Consider the following 21,752-nt stretch of genomic DNA (forward strand, 5'->3'; position numbering starts at 1 on the left):
CATTTTATTGAGGATTTTTGCATCAGTGTTCATCAAGGATATTGGTCTAAAATTCTCTTTTTTGGTTGTGTCTCTGCCAGGCAGAAAGAGAGTTCTTTTAAAACTGAAATTTAAGAAAATGAAAAGCAGAACTTTCACAATGAATCACAATTACCTGCAGATTTTACATAACAGGGAAGAGGAAACTTCACAACTGAGCAGTGGGAAAAACCACTTTTAAAAATTAATCAATGAAAACTCAAATTTGTCCTCCCATTTTTACACAGATTTCTTTGTAAAATAACTTTTTATTTGTGAGTTAATTTTTAGAAGAACACATTGTATGAGTCAGATATTATTTAAATCTCAGTATAAATAATGTATCTGCACTCACAGTGCACAAAACACAGAAAAGAAGAAAATGACTGAATATTCATTTTCTGTATGTATCATTGACAAAAATTACATTAAAAATAAACTTAATGAAAATGAAAAGTGCAAGAGACAGAAAACTAAAATATGTCAGACTATTGTGTGTTTTTCCTGAAAAAGCATTTTAATACTGTAACTAAGAACTGAAAATATGAAAAATGAGAGTTCAAATTTTTAAAAATGTGTGTAAAGTACATTTTCTATATAATTCATCTCATCATGAAATCTTATGCTTATCATTAATGTTTGTTTAGTACTTGCTTTAACAGTACTAGACTTTGCCTATAAAAATGAGTAGCTATTTACACATGAAAGTTATTGTTTAAAGCAATAAATAGTTAAAATAGCTTGTAGAGGAGACCCTGCATGTACACCCAAAAAATTCTGAGCATCAAGGAAAGGAAGGAATGAATGGCTGAAGGAAAGGAGGAAGGATGAGAGGAAAATAAGCTGAAGTGTTAAAATTGTGTTTACATGAAATTAATTAGGTTAATAATGAATGAAAATAAGAAATATATCATATATATTTAAAATAACAGAAAAACGTTTGGGTCCAATTGTTACTAAAATTATATCTTTTTAAGGGGTTAAATGGTCAATTGACAGTCCTGACCTTTACCTTCTTGATGATTATATCTCTATTCTAGTTACCATGCAAATTACTAATAAAGTCAATCCATTTTTCTCTTAACAACTTACATTTTTAAAATGTATCAAACTATTTCTGAAGAGATTCCTTCCTTGCCTTACTCCGTTTTAAAGATAATTACTTTGTGCCCAGAGAAACTAAATTCTTCCCTGTACTTTTTTGTTACTTTTCTGGACCAACTAATATGCTTGATCAGTTCTCTGTTTAGTTGCAAAACAATGAAATTGATTTAAAATAAAATTCTGATTATAGAAGACAATATTCAATATAGATGGGTTTAAAGTTTGGTAATTCAGTTGTTTGTATCTTCTTTTTATTCTCAGATGTGGGCAGAGATTCTTTATTTCATGTATTCTTAGCTGTTGTCCTTTTTCACTTGTAAAAAGTAATAAAGTTCTTATCTATGCAGTCTACACTACACAAACCCGTACGTTTCTCTAGCCCAGGTCAGTTTATTTTAAATTGCCCTATGTTAGTTATATTCTCTTTGCTTTCACTACCTTTCTACATATTATATATTACGTGTTTCAGGATATATCAGCTTATCAGATAGGAAGACGAATATTCCAAGGAGCATTCAAAATAAAATATCTCACTCATCTGGCATCTCATTTATGAAATGCTAATTATCTAATTATCTTGTCTACCACAAATTATATATAGCACAAGGGCACAGAATATAAAAGGAAATAGGAAAGGTGAAATGAAAATTATATTTGGGTTACATTTTTTTACAACTAAACTGTTCTTTTGACAAACAAAATGCCATATTTATGCCTGGGAATGCCTTAGAAGAATTTTAATTTAGCCTAAGATATTTCAAAAAGCTACTGAAATGGTATATATGCTAGAATCATAAGGTGATCTATGCTGTTTAGTAAGAGATGCATTTCATTATGTCAATAAAGATAGCCCAGAGTGTGACCACTATTTGAGATTCCAAAAAATTTTTAATTTTTTTCAGAGAAGTTACATTTATGTATATTACCAGCAGTATATATTAATGGCACGTTTTGCTCATGAGACAAATATTGTTTTCTTTTATAAAATATAAGAATATTTATGTTAAATATTAAAAGTAATTGAATTATCAGGTATTTTAAGCCATCTACAGGCAAGGATTCAAAATGTTGTTATTGTGCCATCTTTATATTATTAATAGTATGTAACAATTTGTGTGTGTGTTATTAAAACTCATTGAAGAGGATATATATATTTGTGAATGGGAATTCCAAATTAAAAGATAATAAATGTATATATAAAATTAATATAACATACTCTCAAATTTCCTAATTAAGCTTATCATCAAGTATGCATTTATAAAACTTTTTGGAAGTTTTAAAATTATTTTGAAAACACACCTTAATTTCATAAAGAGGCAGTAAAACATAACATCAAAATTATGGAATGTATGTATAGTACAGATGTTAGTGAATGTTTTCAATTATTTTTAAGTCAGTCTAATAGAGAATAAAAACTGGATAAAAATGAGACATAAATGACCATGACAAGTAAAAATATCATATACATCTTGTTAATACCTAATATTTATAACTTTCAATTTAATAATTTATTCTACTTTATGTCTATTTTTAAAAGATAGCTGCAGGTATTTTTGTATTAAAAATGAGTAGATATTTAATGCCCAATATTTTGAAATTTTTGTATTTCTACTTTCTGAATAAACTATAAACACACACACATACACACACACACAGACATACACACAATTTCCATGAGAAAAACGTATAGTTAGAAAATGACTGTAATAAATCAATGTATTAGACTTTACTGGATTGGCTCTTGATATATTAGGAAAGATTGTTATTGCTATTTACCATCTGGTCCAATAGTCTGGTGTTTTTTTTAAATAATATACTTTATTTTTAAGAGCAGTTTTGGGTTTACTGATTAGTTGAGCAGAAAGTACAGAGGGTTCCCATATACACCCTGTCCTCACTCCCCTTATAGTTTCCCCTATTATTAATATCTTGCATTATTGTGTTATCTTTGTCACAACTGAAGAACTAATATTGATAGATTATTGTTAAGTAAAGTACATCCTTTACATTAGGGTTCACTCTGCATTGTGTAGTTCTATGGGTTTTGACATGTGTATAATGTCATGTATCTACTGTTATCTCTCTCTCTCTCTCTCTCGTTACATCATCCAATTTAGTTCTACAGCCCAAAAAATCTCCTGTGCTCCACCTCTTTATCTCACTTTACTTCTCCCACAAGACCTGGTAACCAGTGATCCTATTATTGACTATAGTTTTGTGTTTTCGAGAATGTCATATAATGGGAATTTTGCAGGATGTAATCTCTTCGGACTGGCATCTTTCACTTGCAATATGAATCTAAGGTTCCAGCTCATGTTTTCATAGCTTCATAACTCATTTCTTTTATTGCTGAATAACATTCAATTGTATGGTTGTACTAGAATTTGTTTATCCATTCACCTATTGAACAATATCTTGGTTTCTTTCAAGTTCTGGCAATTATGAACACAACTGCTAGAAACATCATGCATAGGTTTTTGTGCAGACATAAGTATTCAGCTCATATGGATAAATACCAAAGAGCTTGATTGTATGATTGTATGGCAAGACCATGTTTAGCTCTTGAAAGTAAAAACTCACTTTCAAAGTGGCTGAACCATTTTGCATTACCATCAGCAATAAATGAGAGTTTCTGTTGCTCCATTCTCACCAGTGTTTGATGAGTCAGTATTTTGAATTTTAGTCATTCTAATAGATGTGTAGTAGCATCTCGTTATTTTAATTTGCAATTCCTAATGATATATGATATTAATTTTGTATCTGTTTATTTTATTTCTGTATTCCTTTTTTGGTAAGATGTCTAGATTAGAAAAAAGTTTGAGATATCTACCTTGGAAAAGTTTAGATCTTTTGCTAATTTTTAAATTTAGTTATCTGTTTACTTACTGATGCATTTTTAAAGTTCTTTGTATATTTTGGATATGAGTCCTTTATTAGGTACACTTTGTATACATTTTAATAGTATGTGGCTTATCTATTCATTCATTTAATGGTGTCTTTTGCAGAGTAAACATGTTTAGCTTTAGTGAAGTCCAAATTACCTTTTTAATGTATTGTGCTTTTAATGTTGTATGTAAAATGTCATCATCTAATTCAAGGCCACTTAGATTTTCTCCTATGTTATTCTGTAGAAGTTTTATAGTTTTGTGTTTTACACTTAGATCAATGATTCATTTGAATTAATTTTGTAAGATCTATGTTTAGATTCACGTTTTTGTATGTGAATGTCCAATTTTTCCAGCACCACTTGTTAAAAAGACAATCTTCTCTCCGTTGAATTGTATTTGCTCCTTTATATAGCTGATTATATTTGCGTGAGTCTCTTTCTGGGATCCCATTTTTTTTTCCATTGATGTATACATCTCCTTTTTCACCAATACCTTACTGTTTTGAGTACTGTAGTTTGATACTGTGTCTTGAAGTTGGGTAGTGTCAGTCCTCAGATGATTCTGCTGCTGCTGCATATTCATCATCATCTTCTTCTTCCTCTTCCTTCTCCTCCTCCTTCTTCTTCTCCTCCTTCTTCTTTTGCTTCTTTTCTTTCTTATTCTTTCTCCTTTCTTCCTCTTTCCCCTTCTTTCTCTTTCCTTCTCCTTCTTCCCCTTCTTTCCTTTCTTCTCCTTCTATATTGTAATTATGTTATGTTGGTCAATTTGTAATTATAAATTGTTGTAATTTTTATCACATTTATAATTAAAATGTGATTAATCAGTATATTAAACTTTATTAATCCTCAATGTGTCAGGAAACAAAATAGTCATATTTACTATCTGGGCCACACTTTTTTTGTTTTATACTCTAAGTCTTTTTTTTAATGATGTATTGATGTAATAATAAAAGGAGAGTGAACAACAAATTTTATTAGAACTTTCAATACAAAATTTAAACAGAAAAACCTGACTTTTTATTATGTATTTCTCTGGCTTTAATGGTATATATACACAAATTGCGCAATAATTGGCATGCATGATCCTGAAATATACCCATCTTGTAAATAATGAGTCCAGCTTCAAAATACATCTCTACTGTGTCCTATCTTGTCATTGCTTTTTGGTTCTTCTTTCACTAGCATTGTTAGAATGCAATACTTTAAAAACACTTTGATGGCTCATAGTTTTACCCAGAAGAATACAATATCTTTATTCCATAATTGCAAAACATTTTCATTTTTAGATTTATAAAGAGCAATTAAAATAAAACTAAAATATATATTTTTTGTTGTTTTTTTTTTTTTGAGATGGAGTCTCGCTCTGTCACCCAGGCTGGAGTGCAGTGGCACTATCTCGGCTCACTGCAACCTCCGCCTCCCGGGTTCAAGCGATTCTCCTGCCTCAGCCTCCTGAGTAGCTGGGACTATAGGCGCCCGCGACCACACCCAGCTAATTTTTTGTATTTTTTTTAGTAGAGACGGGGTTTCACCATGTTAGCGAGGATGGTCTTGATCTCCTGACCTCATGACCCACCTGCCTCGGCCTCCCAAAGTGCTGGGATTACAAGCGTGAGCCACCGCGCCCGGCCGAAACTAAAATATATTCTTAAAATTTCCTCATCACCAAATGCTTTCAACATGTTTCCATTTATGGACTGTGTAAAGTAAATTCTTATGTTCAAAAATCATAAAAGGTAAAAGAACATTGTCATATTTTCCTTTCAGCAAAATCATATGGTTGCAAAATATTGTGTGGTGAAGTCCTTCTTTGTATTAGAAACTGTTCCAACTCATCCATTTTTGAGCTTGATACAATTTATCTAGAGTATCAAAAGTGAAAACTTGTTTTACTGTCATTTTAAGAGGCTTGAGCTTCACTATTTTCTCTTTGCATTTCTCTTCCAATTTTTCTAATAATTTTGGGGTGTCTATTAATTTCCTTCTCTTACCATTATAGGCAGAAAATTAAAACTTCTGAGTTCTCAATTGATATCATGAAAGCAAAAAACAAACAAACAAACAAAAAAACAAACACAGTAGCAAACAGAACTACAATATGGTGTTTTTGTTTATATACTTCTTTTAAATTTTTACAAAAGAAAATCCAAAACCTGGGCAATCCTATAAGCACATAAGGATTAGGTAACAGTGATGATTTATATCACTTGCATAAACCTTCTACCCCAGCATTGTCCAATATAACTTTCTGTGATAATAGAGATGTTCTCTATCTCCAGATGGTAGCCAATAATCAGCTCCCTGTGGTTATCGGCAATTGAAGTGTGGGTATTGTGACTAAGGAAATGCTATTTAAATTTTACTTAATCATAATTGAATTACATTTAAATTTAAATAGCCACATGTGATTAGTTGTTACTGTGTGGACATTCCCACTCTTAAATTATTTGTATATATATCCATTTTCTTCTTATGTTATTCTTTTTATCATAGTTGGGGATAATTGATGAGTTAGTGGTGAAGTAATAACTAGGTCCCTGAAGTAGCAAGATTTCTCATAATAAAAGAAACATAGTGTCACCAAAATTTCATAATGTATCTTAGATTTATAAGATGATTTAATGTTTCCATATCATAATTGCAAGGTAAGCCAATTTTTAAACCTATTTTTAAAATTAAATTGTTTCTTTTTTTTTGGAGCACCTCTAATAAAGAAAGAACACAAATTATGAAATGTCATTACTTAAACATGGTTAGAACTGTTTCAAATGCACTTAAAATAATGTACCATAGAGTCAACAATTATAAAAATGTATGGACTGGCACAGTGGTTCACGCTTGTAATCATAGCACTTTGGGAGGCCAAGGCAGGTGGATCACTTGAGCTCAGGAGTTTGAAACCAGCCTGGCCAACATGGAGGAAACCACGTCTCTACAAAAAATACAAAATAATTAGCTATGAGTGGTGGTGTGTTCCTGTAGCCCAGCTACATCGGGGGCCAAAGTGGAAGGATCCCTTAAGCCCAGGAGTTTGAGGCTGCAGTGAGCCGAGATGGCACCACTGCACTCCAGCCTGGGTGACAAAATGAAACAACATCTAAAAATAAATAAATAAATAAATAAATAAATAAATAAGAATTAAAATGAACGAAAGTGCTGATGCATTTATTATCTGTATTTTTACTGCTACCTTTTGCTTCCCTTTAAGGTCTTCCTTGTGGCCCAACTTTATGATAGAGACACATTGCTTCTATGCCTCTCCTAGATACACTCAGTTTTACACACTGCGAAACATGTCTTCTTAAATATTGGTTCTTTACCTGATACAAACCCGCGAAGATTTATTATTGCTTGTAACATAAAGTCCAAACTCTACAACTTGACATTCAAGGCTTTTAAAATACAACCAACCCCCTATAATGCTGCTCTCAAGTACTCTTTTTCAGACAATGCATTCTATGCTTTACATTATTTCTAGATGCCTCATACATAGCCAACATTCTTTAATACAACACTTTGTTAATTTTTCCTTTGCTTTAAATCCCTTCTTTTCTTTCCCTCTAGAAAATTTCTACCAGATCAAATGCTGTGTTTTCTCTGAATTATTTTAAATGTCACTTTTCTAAGTAATCTTCTTTGCTTCTGACAAATATGTATAATCTATCCTTCTGGCAACTCCCATACTACATCATCCAAGTACTATGGTGTCTACAATATTGAGTTTGAATTATTTTGAACTATATATAATTTATCTAATTTATTAATACTATATTCCGATGGGTTGCTATTTTTGCAGATGTATAACAGTTTTATAATAGTGGTACTGTGTCTTGTATGCACAGTGATTTATAAATATTTTTCAAATAAATAATGATTGCCACAGAAGCATTCACTAAAATCGAAAGAAATTTAACACACCGTTGAAGAAAAGTACCCGATAATTTTCAGTATTAAGAAATGTAAGTTAAATGGAAAGTGAGAATTTTACTACAGAATTACAAACGGGAAAAATAAACTAAACATCTTAGAAAAACACAATTGTACCCAGGAAAAAACGAGAATCAGATAGTGCTGGAACTGAAAGAGTCCTGTTAACCCTTGGTATTTTAACCCCACTGTTCCTATTGAGTGGTAAAACTTGAGGTGTGGATTGAGTTTGATTTACAGCTTTTCATTTCAGGAGTGTATCATAATGGCCTAACTCAGAGTATTAAGCGTTCACTTCCTTTCAGGAGTAAGCAATGATGTGAGAGAACATAAGCAATTCATATCAATGCATACAGCGCCACAGTTCTCTAGTAGCTCCCTATCTTTTGTAACAAAGAAGACAGAGATAGATAGATAGATAGACAAATATAAAGAAAATAGGCCGGGCACAGTGGCTCACGACTGTAATCCCAGCACTTTGGGAGGCCAAGGAGGGCAGATCATGAGGTCAGGAGATCGAGACCATCCTGGCTAACACGGTGAAACCCCGTCTCTATTAAAAATATAAAAAAATGACCGGGCGTGGTGGCAGACGCCTGTAGTCCCAGCTACTCGGGAGGCTGAGGCAGGAGAATGGCATGAACCCGGGAGGAGGAGCTTGCAGTGAGCCGAGATCATACCACTGCACTCCAGCCGGACGACAGAGTGAGGCTCTGTCTCAAAAATAAATAAATAAATACATAAATACATAAATAGAAAATAGATAATAAAGTAAATGTAAATATTTTAAAGAAAAGTATTATTGACATTTTGGGCAAGAGAATTCTGTTTGTTTTTGGGGGCTGGTGTGGGGCTGTCCTATGTGCTGTGGGATGTTTAGCAGCACTCCTGGCCTCTGCTCATTAGATGTTAATTGCTATTCTCCGTTCCTCTAACAAGCAAAAATGTCTTCAGACATTTTCAAATATACTTAGGGGATGAAATTGTACTCAGATGAGAACCACTATTTTGAAGTAAAACAAAAGTGGCTTCACAATAGTGAGTTAGTGCATTGTCTTCTTTAGTATTAATGTTAAGTACTGAGAGATCTTTATATGAGTGTTACATAAATTTAGTTTGGAAACTCTTATGCAATAATATTGCGATAAGGCAAAGATTCACAAGTCTTTCATCTGCAAGACACTTTAAAATTTCTAAATTTCCGTTAGTACAAATTTGCTATCGGGAGTTTTTTTTAATATTATTTGTGGATGAGAAGAGTTTGTGAATAAGAAGAACCTGTTTTTATAAATGAGACAGTGGGTGTATTTTAAAAGAATATTTTTTGACTGTCAATGAGGAAAACGATGTGAGAGAGATATATGAGAGTGTACACAATATGCAGATCATATAGAGCCAAAGTCTTGGGCTGGGTGCTAATTTAACCAGATAGAGAAAGAGTTAATTTTGATGAATTTAACAGAACATAGTATGAAAAACATCAATTGCTGGTGTAGTCTAAAAGAGACTAGAAAACACAAACTCATTGAAATGTGATTAAGATTGGAGAAAAAGGGTCAAATAAATTTATCAGTGTTAACTTCACTCCTTTGAGCATGTTTCGTATTCTGTACAATGAGGAGAGCACAGAATTTTTGGTATGCTTTATAAGAGTTTGATGAGCCAATGCATACAGAGCAGTTACATCAATGCATATTATTTACCAAGTATTTGATTAATATTTACTATTATTAGAAGATAGTTGTGACGAGTAAATTTGATTTTCTAACAAATTTAATCAGTAGTTGGAAAATATTTCAAAAGACCATTATTCATTTATTTATTCAACAATTACTTAATTGATGTCCAGTAGTTATTCTAGGACATGAGGATAAGTCAGTGTACAAGATAAAAGATGATCTCTGCTTTGATAAGCATGCATTCCTAGGAATATGCCAAACACTGAGTAGCACCGTTTAAGACTAATACCTAATCTTGAGGGACCGCAATATGAATGTCACAATGTAAAATATTATAATGTTACAATGTTACCATTTTAGTGAAACAATGGATAGAAATGGGTACTAGCACTCTTCTTTGTGTGTCTTAGAAACTATGTGTTTGTCAAATGAATAAATGACAGTACTCATAGGAACTAATTTTGTGAACAAATAAAATTATCAATATTATAATTTTCTTTCAAGCAAAGACTGTAATATAAGCAATGCAAATGACTGCTACTTTGTGTTATAAACCACTGTATTTCTTCACTCACTACATTATGCAATATAGGAGGGTACAGTAGTCTTTGGTTGTTTCTCTTACTTAGCATTTTGGCCATCATCCATAACAGGTTAAGTGTTAATTTTATATAACCTTAAATTTCTATTATACTTATTCAATTACAAAAGAAATACGTTGTTTTTTATTTTATTTTTTTCCTGATAAAACATTTAACTCAAAGCTTCTTTTTATTTATCTACAAAATCTGGTGATGGATAAATTTTGTTAAACCAATGACGCTAAATACTTTCAAAGCTTGTGCTTTTAAGATTGTTCATAAGGTGGTTTAATAGAAGCTTCATCACAGGTCTTTTCTCTTTTAAAATCCTTGCTAAGGATATAGAAAATCCATTCTGCTGGATCAATATCTTTACTTTGATTCAAATCCTCAGTCATTCAAATGCAACGTGAGCTATCTTTACTTCCCAAGTTCATAAAACCTTTAAATTTTTGTATAAAAGAAGAATTTTTTTTTTTTTTTTTTTTTTTTTTGAAATGGAGTCTTGTTCTGTTGCCAGGCTGGAGTGCAATGGCACGATCTCGGCTCACTGCAACCTCCGCCTCCCGGGTTCAAGTGATTCTCCTGCCTCAGCCTCTTGAGTAGCTGGGATTATAGGCGCATGCCATCATGCCCAGCTAATTTTTGTATTTTTAGTAGAGACGGCGTTTCACCATGTTGGGCAGAATAGTCTTGATCTCCTGACCTCATGATCCATCCACCTCGGCCTCCAAAAGTGCTGGGATTACAGGCGTAAGCCACCACGCCCAGTCAAAGGAAGAAAAACCTTTTGTCCATAAATCTAGCTTTGGAAAGTAATTGTGTTTCTTCCCAAATAAGCCCCAGAATATGTCAGACAAAGGTAAAACAATAAAAAAAAATTGGGGAAAACAATGGGGCTTTCCACATTTAAACATTTTATAGACATTCTAAAGAATATTTTTTGTTTCTACAAAAGTCTTAGAGCATTTTGCTTTTAAAATATCTGCGTATTTTAGTTGGATACTTACAAGTACTGAAAAATTATTTGTTAATGATTGAATATATGCCTATCTTTACACACTTGTGCAAAACTTCAGTTTTTTTGCATTTTGAACAAAACATTCATTTATTTACACAACACTTAAAGAGCTCTTACAATTTACTAAGCATGAGATATAAGGACACACAATTGAGTAAGTATATTAGATTTTGAGTGCTCAAAATGTTGTGGATATATTACAAATATACATTATGTACATTCATGTATATTTAATAAATACAACGTTGAAAGGACCAATTTTTTAAAGGCATTTTAAAACTGCGTGAAAATTGCTAGTTTGCAAAAAATATCTGAGTTTAACATACAGGACAAAACTAGAATAAATAGCAGTCGTATTAATACATTTTTTCTAACCCCCTTTTAAACTATTACTAATTGGTACAATACAATACATTATATCAGTAAATTAAAAACAGAACATCATACACATCTCCAATGTACTGAACCAAAAGAGTCATTCTGTCTTGTGAAATAGTAGAGCAGGAATAAATGTAACACACCTTGCTCCTACAGAGGAAAATAGAGGAATTATTTCTACAGTAAGTCTGGAATTACTGTTTAAGTAAAATTTGGTTTAGAAAATATTCCCAATTTCAATCATTTGAAATATGTTTAAAATGAACAACTATGAACCAGAAGAAAATCTATAATTAACTTATAAAACATATTCACAGAAAAAATACAAACTTTTTTTTTTCTAAATCTAGTAGATAACTTGGCAAAAACATGTAAGGAAAAGTTTGGATGATGCACTATTGACTTCATTACTATTCATATCTGGGTCAGTAAAAAGTGGAGTAACACATTAAGTGCATAAATTTAAGATTATTTTAGAAAACCGTTTACATGTAATCTATTATGTATTGTGCCAGTCCTGACAAATAATCCATTCATTTTGATATGTAACAAAATAAATAATAGAGAGAAATATGTTTACATCAGAGTCTCACACATTAATATAAATAGTTTGAAGACATCCTGGAAAGTGAAGACTTTCAAAATTAACTCAGTTTTTGAGATGACTACTTTTCTGTTCTTTGGTTAGCTAACAAAGTATAGTAGTTCTAAACGCATTTACAAGCATTATTTCTAGAATATTATTGATATCTTACTAAAATGTTTTTAGGATAACATTGCTTAATCAATTCTCTTATGTACGATAAAGTGTCTGATGAAAATAAATAGAAATAATAATGATAGAGATCTTTATCAAAGCCAAAATTACTTCCTGCTATTAAAAACAATTATTCAAGAGTCAAGTTTAAGATAATAACCTCATTACTGTAGTACTTGTGGTTAATAAAAAGGCATTTAGTGAGTATTACTAAAATGGCATGTTTAAAGAGGAATAATTTATATCATGGAAATATAAACTAGCTTTGGCTGAATAATTAAATAAATGTCTTCACAATTGAGTACTACCTCTGCCAAAATCAGATGAGTAAAAAATAGTTTACACATGTAGTACTTGCATTAAAAAGAAATTGGTATTTTTAACAACATAGAAAATTGTTACCTAATGATATCCAATGCAGATTATTTGTAACAGAGAGTGTGCAATATACATTTAAAAAATTTTTCTTTTTTTAAACTTTCTATGGGTACATAATTGATGTATATATTTATGGGGTACATGAGATGTTTTGATACAGGCATGCAAAATGAAATAAGCACATCATGAAGAATGGGTTATCTATCCCCTCAAGCATTTATTCTTTGAGTTACAAACAGTCCAATTACCTTCTGTAACTTATTTTAAAATATATAGTTAAATTACTATTGACTATAGTCACTTCCTTGTTCTATCAAATAGTAGGTCTTGTTCATTCTTTCTAATTTTTTTCTCGTACTCCTTAACCATTCCTACCTCCCTCTCAAACCCCCAGTACCCTTCTGAGCCTTTGGTAACCATCCTTCTACTCTCTGTGATTACGAGTTGAATTGATTTGATTTTTATATCTCACAAATAAATGAGAACATGTGATGTTTGTGTTTCTGTGCCTCGCTTATTTCACAAAACAAAATGATCTCCAGTTCCATCCATGTTGTTAAAAATGACTGGATCTCATTCTTTTTATGGTTGAATAGTACTCCACATTAAATTAAATATGAACTAAGATTAAAAGTTAATCTAAGGTTTGCAACTTAAATATTTAAGATTAATTATATGTTAATTAATTAATATATTAATAATTTATTACTTAATAATTAAATGTTAATTAATTAATAGTTCAGATTAATTATAATGTTAATCTTGTTAATGTACCTTCTAAACATCAGGCACCAATAAATTTCATTTAAGCATTTAAAAATATTTTAGAATAGTATACCAAAATGATGATAAGATATATCACAAATTTTATTGCTGGCCATGCATGGTAGCTCACACCTGTAATCCCAGCACTTTTGGAGGCCAAGGCGGGAGGATCACATGAGTCCAGGAGTTCGAGACCAGCCTGGGCAACACAGTGAGACTCCATCTCTTCAAAAATGGAAGAAAGAAAGAAGAAAGAAAGTAAGAAAGAGATAAAGAGAGAAAAAGAAAGAGAGAGAGAGCAAGAGAAAGAAAATTAGCCAGGCATGGTGGAGCACACCTGTGGTCCCAGCTACTTACTACACTGAGGCTGCAGGATCAATCATGTGAGCCCAGGAGGCCGAGGCTGCAGTGAGCTGTGATCACACTCCTGCACTCCAGCCTCGGGGACAGAGTGAGACCTTGTCTGAAAAAAAAGAAAATAAAAAGAATATTACTTCCACTTATTTAACAATTATTTATTAAGCACACACTTTGTTTAAACACTATGCAAGACATGGAGGATATATCAACTACTTTTAAAAAGAACATTACACAAGGGTGAAAAAAGGAACATGCAGCAATGGTATCTGATCAGATTTGAAGGTAATGAATGATTGCCCTTAGCAAAAGCATTTGAATTAAGATTTTAAAAATACGTAAGAGTTAAATAAGCAAGGAATCTCTCCAAAATGGAGCATTTCTGATAATTTGTATGAAGGCAAAATGAAACACATTTATTAAAGAACTTGATAAAAATAAAATTGGCTGGAATTCAAATAATAAAATAGAACATTAGAAGACAAGAACATAAATGATACAGGTTATGCAGGACTTAAATTTAAAATCATTAAATTTTAAAATTTAAAATTATTTTAAATTTTTATTTTAAATTTATTAATTATTAAAATTATTAAATGGTTTAATAATTTTTAAGAGAAAAGATTAATTATGAAAGGTTTTAAGTAGTAAGTTGATGTGATCAGATTTATGTTTTAAGAAGACAATTTTGTTTAGTTATCAGAGTAAGATTTAAAGGGTTAAAATTTTGACACAAAGGAGACCATTTACTATTTTGGCAAACTAGATTAAAATAGTGGCTGTGGAACTATGAAAAAGTAGTGAATTAATTTGAAAATTATTTAGAAGATAAATTAACAAGAGTTCATGGGTAATTGATTATGGAAAAAACAAAGAAACGAGGTATCGGGTGTATGTCACTGCGTGGATGCTTGTGGTATCTATAGAAATAGAGCTCTCTGAAGGAGAAACGTTGGGGAAAGATTGGAGACTGAGTTCATTTTGAATACGTCAAATGTACCAAGCCTTTTAGATATCCAAGTGAACATGCCACATAATGTTGCACATAAAAAGCTTGTGAAGCAGAACTGCACTAGGATATAAATCCATGAGTGATTGGTAAGTAAATGGAAACTAAAGATAAGAGTGAGGCTTAAAAGACCTAGAGAAATTCATCAAAGAACAGAATTTGAATCCCATTCACCCTGATCTTAAACATGTAAAGGCTACATAGAAAAATACCACCCAACAGAATCTGAGAAAATGTAGCCAGGGACCTAAGAGTTGAACCAAGATTATATGTGTGGCAGGGAGGGAGTTGAGGAACAGATGAAACATAGGTATTTGTCAAGGAAATCTAGGGAAGATAATTATTTAAATCTCCATTTTAAAATTATCTTTACATAAATTCTGTTTTTGTGTGTGTGTGTTTCCTTATTTATATGGAAAGATAGGTCTTAGAAACAGGAGCTAATCAACACTTTGAATAATTTTGAAGTCAAATAAATGAATACTGTCTTACATCTCTTGATTTTTAGTAACTTAGAGCTTATTTAGGTTATTCCTGAGAGTTGTATGGAAATATGTGTTAAGTATATTATCTGCTTTGGCGTTTGCTTATAATGGAAATTCTGTGTGTCAGATCTAAAGGGAATGCTGAATCATGCTTCAAGGGAACATTTGTTACACAGATTCTCGCCTCTCCTGTACGCTTAAACTAAACAGGCAAAGCAAAGCCACATTGTGCGTTCCTCTTTTCTCACAGCTGCCTGCCACTATGTAATTTACCTTAGTGAAGCAGATCCTGGTGGTGACCTTCCATTTCCCTTTGGCACATACTATTTTTGTGTACTGACAAGGGCAAAAGTGCCTAGGAAATAACACCTCCTCACCAACCTCCTCCACCCCCACCCCCGGGAGCAGTCCTCAACCAAAGAGGATAACTAATAAATAAATATTCCATCAATAGTCCTGTGTCTTGCCCATCAAGTAAGGTAACTCAGAGTCATGTCCTCCACTCACTCTCGGTTCCACAGTGGAATTGAATTCAATTTGCTTTGCTCATAGTGTAATCTGCTCAATAACACAGGCTTCATTTACTTCCTTCCCTTCCTGTCTCACTTCTCAAGGCTTCCTGAGATTACCACCTGGCACATTCCCCGCTCAATAAAAGACAGCCTCAGGGTCTCTTTGTTAGGATATTGGACACCATGTTAGGGTTCTCCGGAGACATGGAGCCAATAGGCTGTACATACATATAAAAGGAGATTTATTGTAAGGAATTGTCCATGTGATTATGGAGGTGAAATCCCAAGATATGCAAAGTGAGTCAGCGAGCTGGAAGACCAAGAGTGCCAATGGTTTAGTTCCACTCTGAGTCTAATGGCCTGAGAACGAAGAGAATTGATGATATAGTTCCAGTCCAAAGGTCTCAGGATCCTGACCCAGAAAGACCCAAGGTTTCCATTCTATTCTAAAGGCAAGAAAAAAGTCAACATTGCAGTTCAAACGACATCAGGCAGGAAGATTTATTTTCTACTTGGAGGAGGAGCAGCCTTTTTATTTTATTTAGTCTTTCAAGAGATTGGATGAGGCCCTTTCATATCATGGAATGCCATCTGCTCTACTCAGTCGACCAACTTTAATGTTAATCTCCTCCAAAAAACATCCTCGCATTAACACTCAGAATAATGTTTGGTCAAATAGCTGGACACCCCAAGGCACAGTCAAACTGACACACAAAATTAAACATCACAGACACCCATGTTAACATAATTCTGTCTCCCAAAATTATACATTTCTGATCTTTCACCTCAAACTTTTTCCATGAAAACTAAACTCTTCTTTATAATATGTCATGGGGAAAATAAATGTTGCTATATGTATGTTTAGTTAGAGGTCAAAAGACCATAGGCCTCAGTTTGACCAGAACAGTCTGGTTCACAACTGTCATCTTCATAATTGTTAATATTTTCTCTTTTTCTTTTAAAAATGTCCTGCTCTGGAGATGAAATTATATGATTATCCTAGTCAATAACTGATTCCATAGATGTGCTGATAATGGAAAAAATTAATAAAGTATGTTTAAATCTGATATTCAATTTTTTTCTTCTATCAGTTAAAAAAGTATGATGAATGTGTATCATATTTTTTCAGATTAATTTTTCTTCCTAAGTCATTTTACACCACAAATATTTACTGTCATGTATTTCGAATGTTTATTTGCAACCAGAATGTTATTTTTAATTGTCTTCAATGCATTCTCTTGTTTAAGGAATTAAAGGAGAATGCATTTGAAAAGCATACATAATTTTAAAGTATGATATAAACTATTACATTTTATATTATACTTTATTATTCTATATAGGAGAAATCTAAATAATATTTTCCTTAGATAAGGTAACTCACCTGAAAATTACACAATCGGTAGTAACTCATTTAACTGGCTCTAAAATCAAAGAATGTATATAATAACAGTGCAGATCAGTCCTTCTGGTACAGCTAAGAAGGGAAGAGTGAGAATAATTGTGATCTTCTGGAGAGTTCAGAGCCTATTTTGTGTATTGTAGAGAATGTGAAGATAAAAGGAGAAGACAATTTCACATTGACTGTGGGCCAGACAACGCCAGGACTAGCAAAGCCTCATAAAGAAAGAATGTGTTAATATCGTCTCTTTTTTGAGCTTATTTTCCATTTTTTCTATGAAATATGTTACCTTTGTGTTGATTAAGGAATATTGTATGTCATTCAAGTTATACATATAAATGTCTTGAAGTATTCTTTAATTCTCACTAGGGATGATTTATTGTTAAATGGAAATAAATAATTTTCTAACAAACATGCAGTAGCACATATAACAAATGTTAACTTTTAATAAAATCATAAATGTTATTGGAAGTGACTCACTAACTGTACTTCTGTACTTCAGAGCAAGCGGCATGTGCCCAGTGCTGCATCATTGCATTTTGAAAAGATTCTGCATAATACTTGTGAGACAGTAATTGAGCTTGAGTTCATTGTGGGTTCCTTATTGTGAGTCCCTGGTATTCCTGTAACAATGAAAGTGTTGTTATTCAGATGCACATAAATGCATTCAGCCCATAATAATAGTATTCATAGCCATCTATAAATAGTTTAAGAAACAATTGTATGAAATGCTTGATATTCATCTCAACCACTTTTTGCAATTTCTCTTTTAAATTCAGATTTCAGAAATAATACAACAGTGGTGCTCAGGAGATATTTAGATATTTTTGTTAGCTTTGCATGGACAGGTTGTTAGCTTTTTAAATCACACACCTTATTTTACCAAATCTAAGAAATCCTTTATAAATATACACAATTATAAATAATATGTAAGAAATGCTGAACACACAGCATGATGCACAGTTATTAAATATCTAGTTTTGTATGTGTTTAATTACCTTTCTTAATATTCTTTTATTTCTAGATACACCATCAGTTAAGATTATACCATCGACTCCTTTTCCACAAGAAGGACAGCCTTTAATTTTGACTTGTGAATCCAAAGGAAAGCCACTGTAAGTGAGTTAATGAGCAATAAAGCTTTTAACTTTTTTTCTTTTATCTTGCTTTGATTACAGGCTTTAACTGTAGAAATCCACAGTTTGTGTCTTTTCTTGGTGGGCAAAGTGATCTCTAGAACAGAAAACCTCATGAACCATGTCTTCATTAAGGTCTATGGAAGATTGGTTTTTACTTTGTCATCTAGTGAAGTTTCTGGGAAGATTTCCAGCTGTTATTTCTTTTTGTATTTTTTCCAGTAAGATATTTTAACCTGAATGGAGTATATCAGTCACTGTTCATATCATCAGACTATAAAAGCAGCACACTGTTGAATTCAGTTCTCCCATGAAAAACTTAGAAAATATTGAAGCATCCCCAAAATATGCCCAAGTTTTAAAGTTACAAGAAGACTCATTTTCATAAAAGGAAAATCGAATCTATATTTCTTATGAAACACCCAATGAAACAAGTAATGGGTCACAAACTCAATGTGTTTAATTGTAAAGTAATTTCAATATTAGAATATATGCACGTCAATGTGATAATGTCACTTCAACTCTAAAACTTCACCTTTTGAAATTTGTGTTTATAAATAGCTAGTCAAAGAATACCAATTATTAAGCAAAACTTACATATGGATATTTAATTATGGATTATTTAAATTCTATTTGAAAGCAATGTGATCATTCTAATACAGGAACACTCTAGGCCTAGCTTTATGTAATTTACTTGATTTTTTAAAAGATTCCAATTTATTTTAATTCTGTTTAAATTTTAATAGAAGGAATTAAATTGTTCTTTGTATATAACTATATGAGATTGCTTCTGGCAAATCAGGTTAAATTGCTAAAAATTTGTCTCCAATAACATTTATATTATTTAAATTTCATACTATCCCATGGGGAATTTTTCTAAAAGAATTATAAGATAGATGCCTGGCACTTTAACTTCATCAATTGTATGTCATTATATTTTTTACCATATTAATAAATCCATGCCTTATTTACCAGAGTTTTGATATTTTTAAACTGTTCTCTCTTCTAGTAATTATTTTAAAGAGATTGTTTTTGGTCTTCTTTCCTTCAGATTTATCCAAAAGTACATTTGTATACATTTGGATTATGTGCACAATTTATGCAATTAAACAAGGTGAAGTTAGGGAATATGCTTTATAGAATGCTTGAAAATAAATGAATGCCTGCTCAAGTAGCATCCAATTGTCTTACAATGATTCTTTGATTCCATATCTACTTCCAACAGTAGAAACATTATTTTACTTATGGAAATTATTAGACTTTATGTTTTATATAATTAAATATTTAAGTAGTTCATATAACTCATCTAAGATATGGTTGAATGAATGTGCCTTCTTTTAATCTCTTTTCAGTTACCTAGAAATAATCTTGGATGTGTAATAATCCTCTGCACTGCAGATGAATGAAAAGCACAATAATTTCTTATTTATTTTATTTAAGAATACAAATTTCAAGAGATTTATGAAATGCAAAATATTACCTTTCTCAGAAGGATCCTGATTACTATCATTTTGCAAATAGATAAAGGAAATAAGAAAGGCTCCCTATTTTACGGAAGAGAAACTAAGGCTCAAAACTTTTCACTAAATTTTCCTATTTATCCAGATTTAAAATGAGTGAGAATTTGAATTCAGTTCAGTCTTGCCCAAAGCCTTAACTCTTTCTATTATGTGCTGCTACTTCAATTGCTAAATGTAAATTTCCACTTATTCTAGCTAAAGTTACTTTTGAAAAACTAGAATAGGACTGACAATAATTTTCACCACTGAGGTTGAAGCCCTAGATGCTTTAGGGCAGTGAACTGGCTAGTCTCATGATATGTTTCACTGTTGCCATCTTCCTTTATTAGGCTTTCTTCTATATTTATATTATTTCTGGAAACTTGTCAAATTTCTACCAAACTAGTCATTTCTGGCATGAGTTCTTAACCATATAAAAATCTGTAATTTAATGTAGTGTCTTCTGGCAAATAACTCATGAGCTCCACAACGTCTTCAAAGTAAAGTAGTCATTATATGTTGCGTTTATCTTCATAAATCCCAGTGTTATATTCTGTATGCTATGGTCCACAAGTAAATATGTATTAACTGATTTCTTGTATTATATTCTCATTCACAACTTTCCCTTTATCATATTTCCTTGCAGACTGTCAGGACATTAGCATTAAAGTTAGAATCAACTTCTTTGATGCCTTTCTTCATTTGGACTATTGCTTCTTCTTCGTTCTTCTAATCATCTTAAATAAACTTCTCTATATTTTTACAGTAACTGTCTTCTCCATTAGATGAAGGCATTAATCTCTTTAAAAACAGTCTACTTTTTAGCCTTTCTGTAGTTTATATACTATTTCCAACAGTGCCAGATGAGGCAGAAAGGACAAAAAACAAGACAAGACTGAAATAATTGGATTTTCCCAGAAGGAAATCTTACTGATCGTAAAGAAAAGTCTTACCAGAGCAAAAAGAACAGGATGCAAATTGAAACGGTTTAATCAGGGAGTTAGTAGATAGTAGGGAAGTGAAGACAGCCACTAAAGGAAAGACTATCAACTTCAAAAAATGAATCAAAAAGTGGAAGAGGGATGAGAAAAATTTCTGTCAAACATATTTTAAAATAAAACATAATAATAGCAACACATATAATGGGGAGTCTTGCATATTTTAAGATAGCCATACAAGAGTGGGAGTGAAAATGAAATATGTGATATATTCAATCAGCAGGTTAGAATTCCCTGTTTTACTCAGGTAATCGTTGTCAAAGTTCTACTCCATTATTTTGCAACTATTGTACCTGTATCTTCATTTTGTTATTTAAGAACAACTGAGAAGCAATACTATAGCTTAGTATTAAGTAAGCTTAGTATATAAGCTTACTTAGTATACTTAGTGTACTAAGTATAGCTTAGTATAAGTAAGCACTTAATTTTTATCATCTTTATCATTTATCTGATCCACTTCTCATTAACATGTGAAAATCAGGAATGAATAGTGGCTATATGATTTCTTTATATCTTGTAGCTGTCTTCAATAATACATTTAATCTGTGGTCAAAACTTCATTGTTTCTTAAAAAGTATTTAACTAGTACGTTTTGAAGAATGAGTTATTCAGAGTAATTAGGTATATTGGTAGTAGGCAAAATCACACCACTATCTTTTGTGTAAATCACAACATCATGGCATGGCTCAAGTTGCACTGAGCCTGGTGTTCCGAACCTGCCCTTCTTTATGCTAATGTTGTTTTCCTTGTTCTAAATGTGAGGGCCCCAGTGACTGTTTATGAACAATCATGCCTATTTGCCTGCTTTGGACTGAAGCCTTTTGCCATTTTCCTGTGAAACAGCTGCATAACTTGGGCCAGG

At 32.0% G+C, this 21,752-nt stretch overlaps 1 protein-coding gene across 4 annotated transcripts in view; it reads left to right on the forward strand.

Moving 5' to 3' along the window:
• The window catches only part of CADM2 (cell adhesion molecule 2), a 1,116,707-nt gene that overhangs the window by 959,148 nt on the left and 135,807 nt on the right, over positions 1 to 21,752 (forward strand). For all 4 annotated transcript variants that reach the window (XM_063602855.1, XM_057301833.2, XM_034956947.4 and 1 more), the window contains one exon: positions 18,282 to 18,372. In XM_063602855.1, the coding sequence (XP_063458925.1) occupies positions 18,282 to 18,372 (91 nt within the window). The remainder of the gene's footprint in view (positions 1 to 18,281; positions 18,373 to 21,752) is intronic.

The sequence above is a fragment of the Pan paniscus genome, chromosome 2 (assembly GCF_029289425.2).
Source record: "Pan paniscus chromosome 2, NHGRI_mPanPan1-v2.0_pri, whole genome shotgun sequence".
Taxonomy (NCBI): domain Eukaryota; kingdom Metazoa; phylum Chordata; class Mammalia; order Primates; family Hominidae; genus Pan; species Pan paniscus.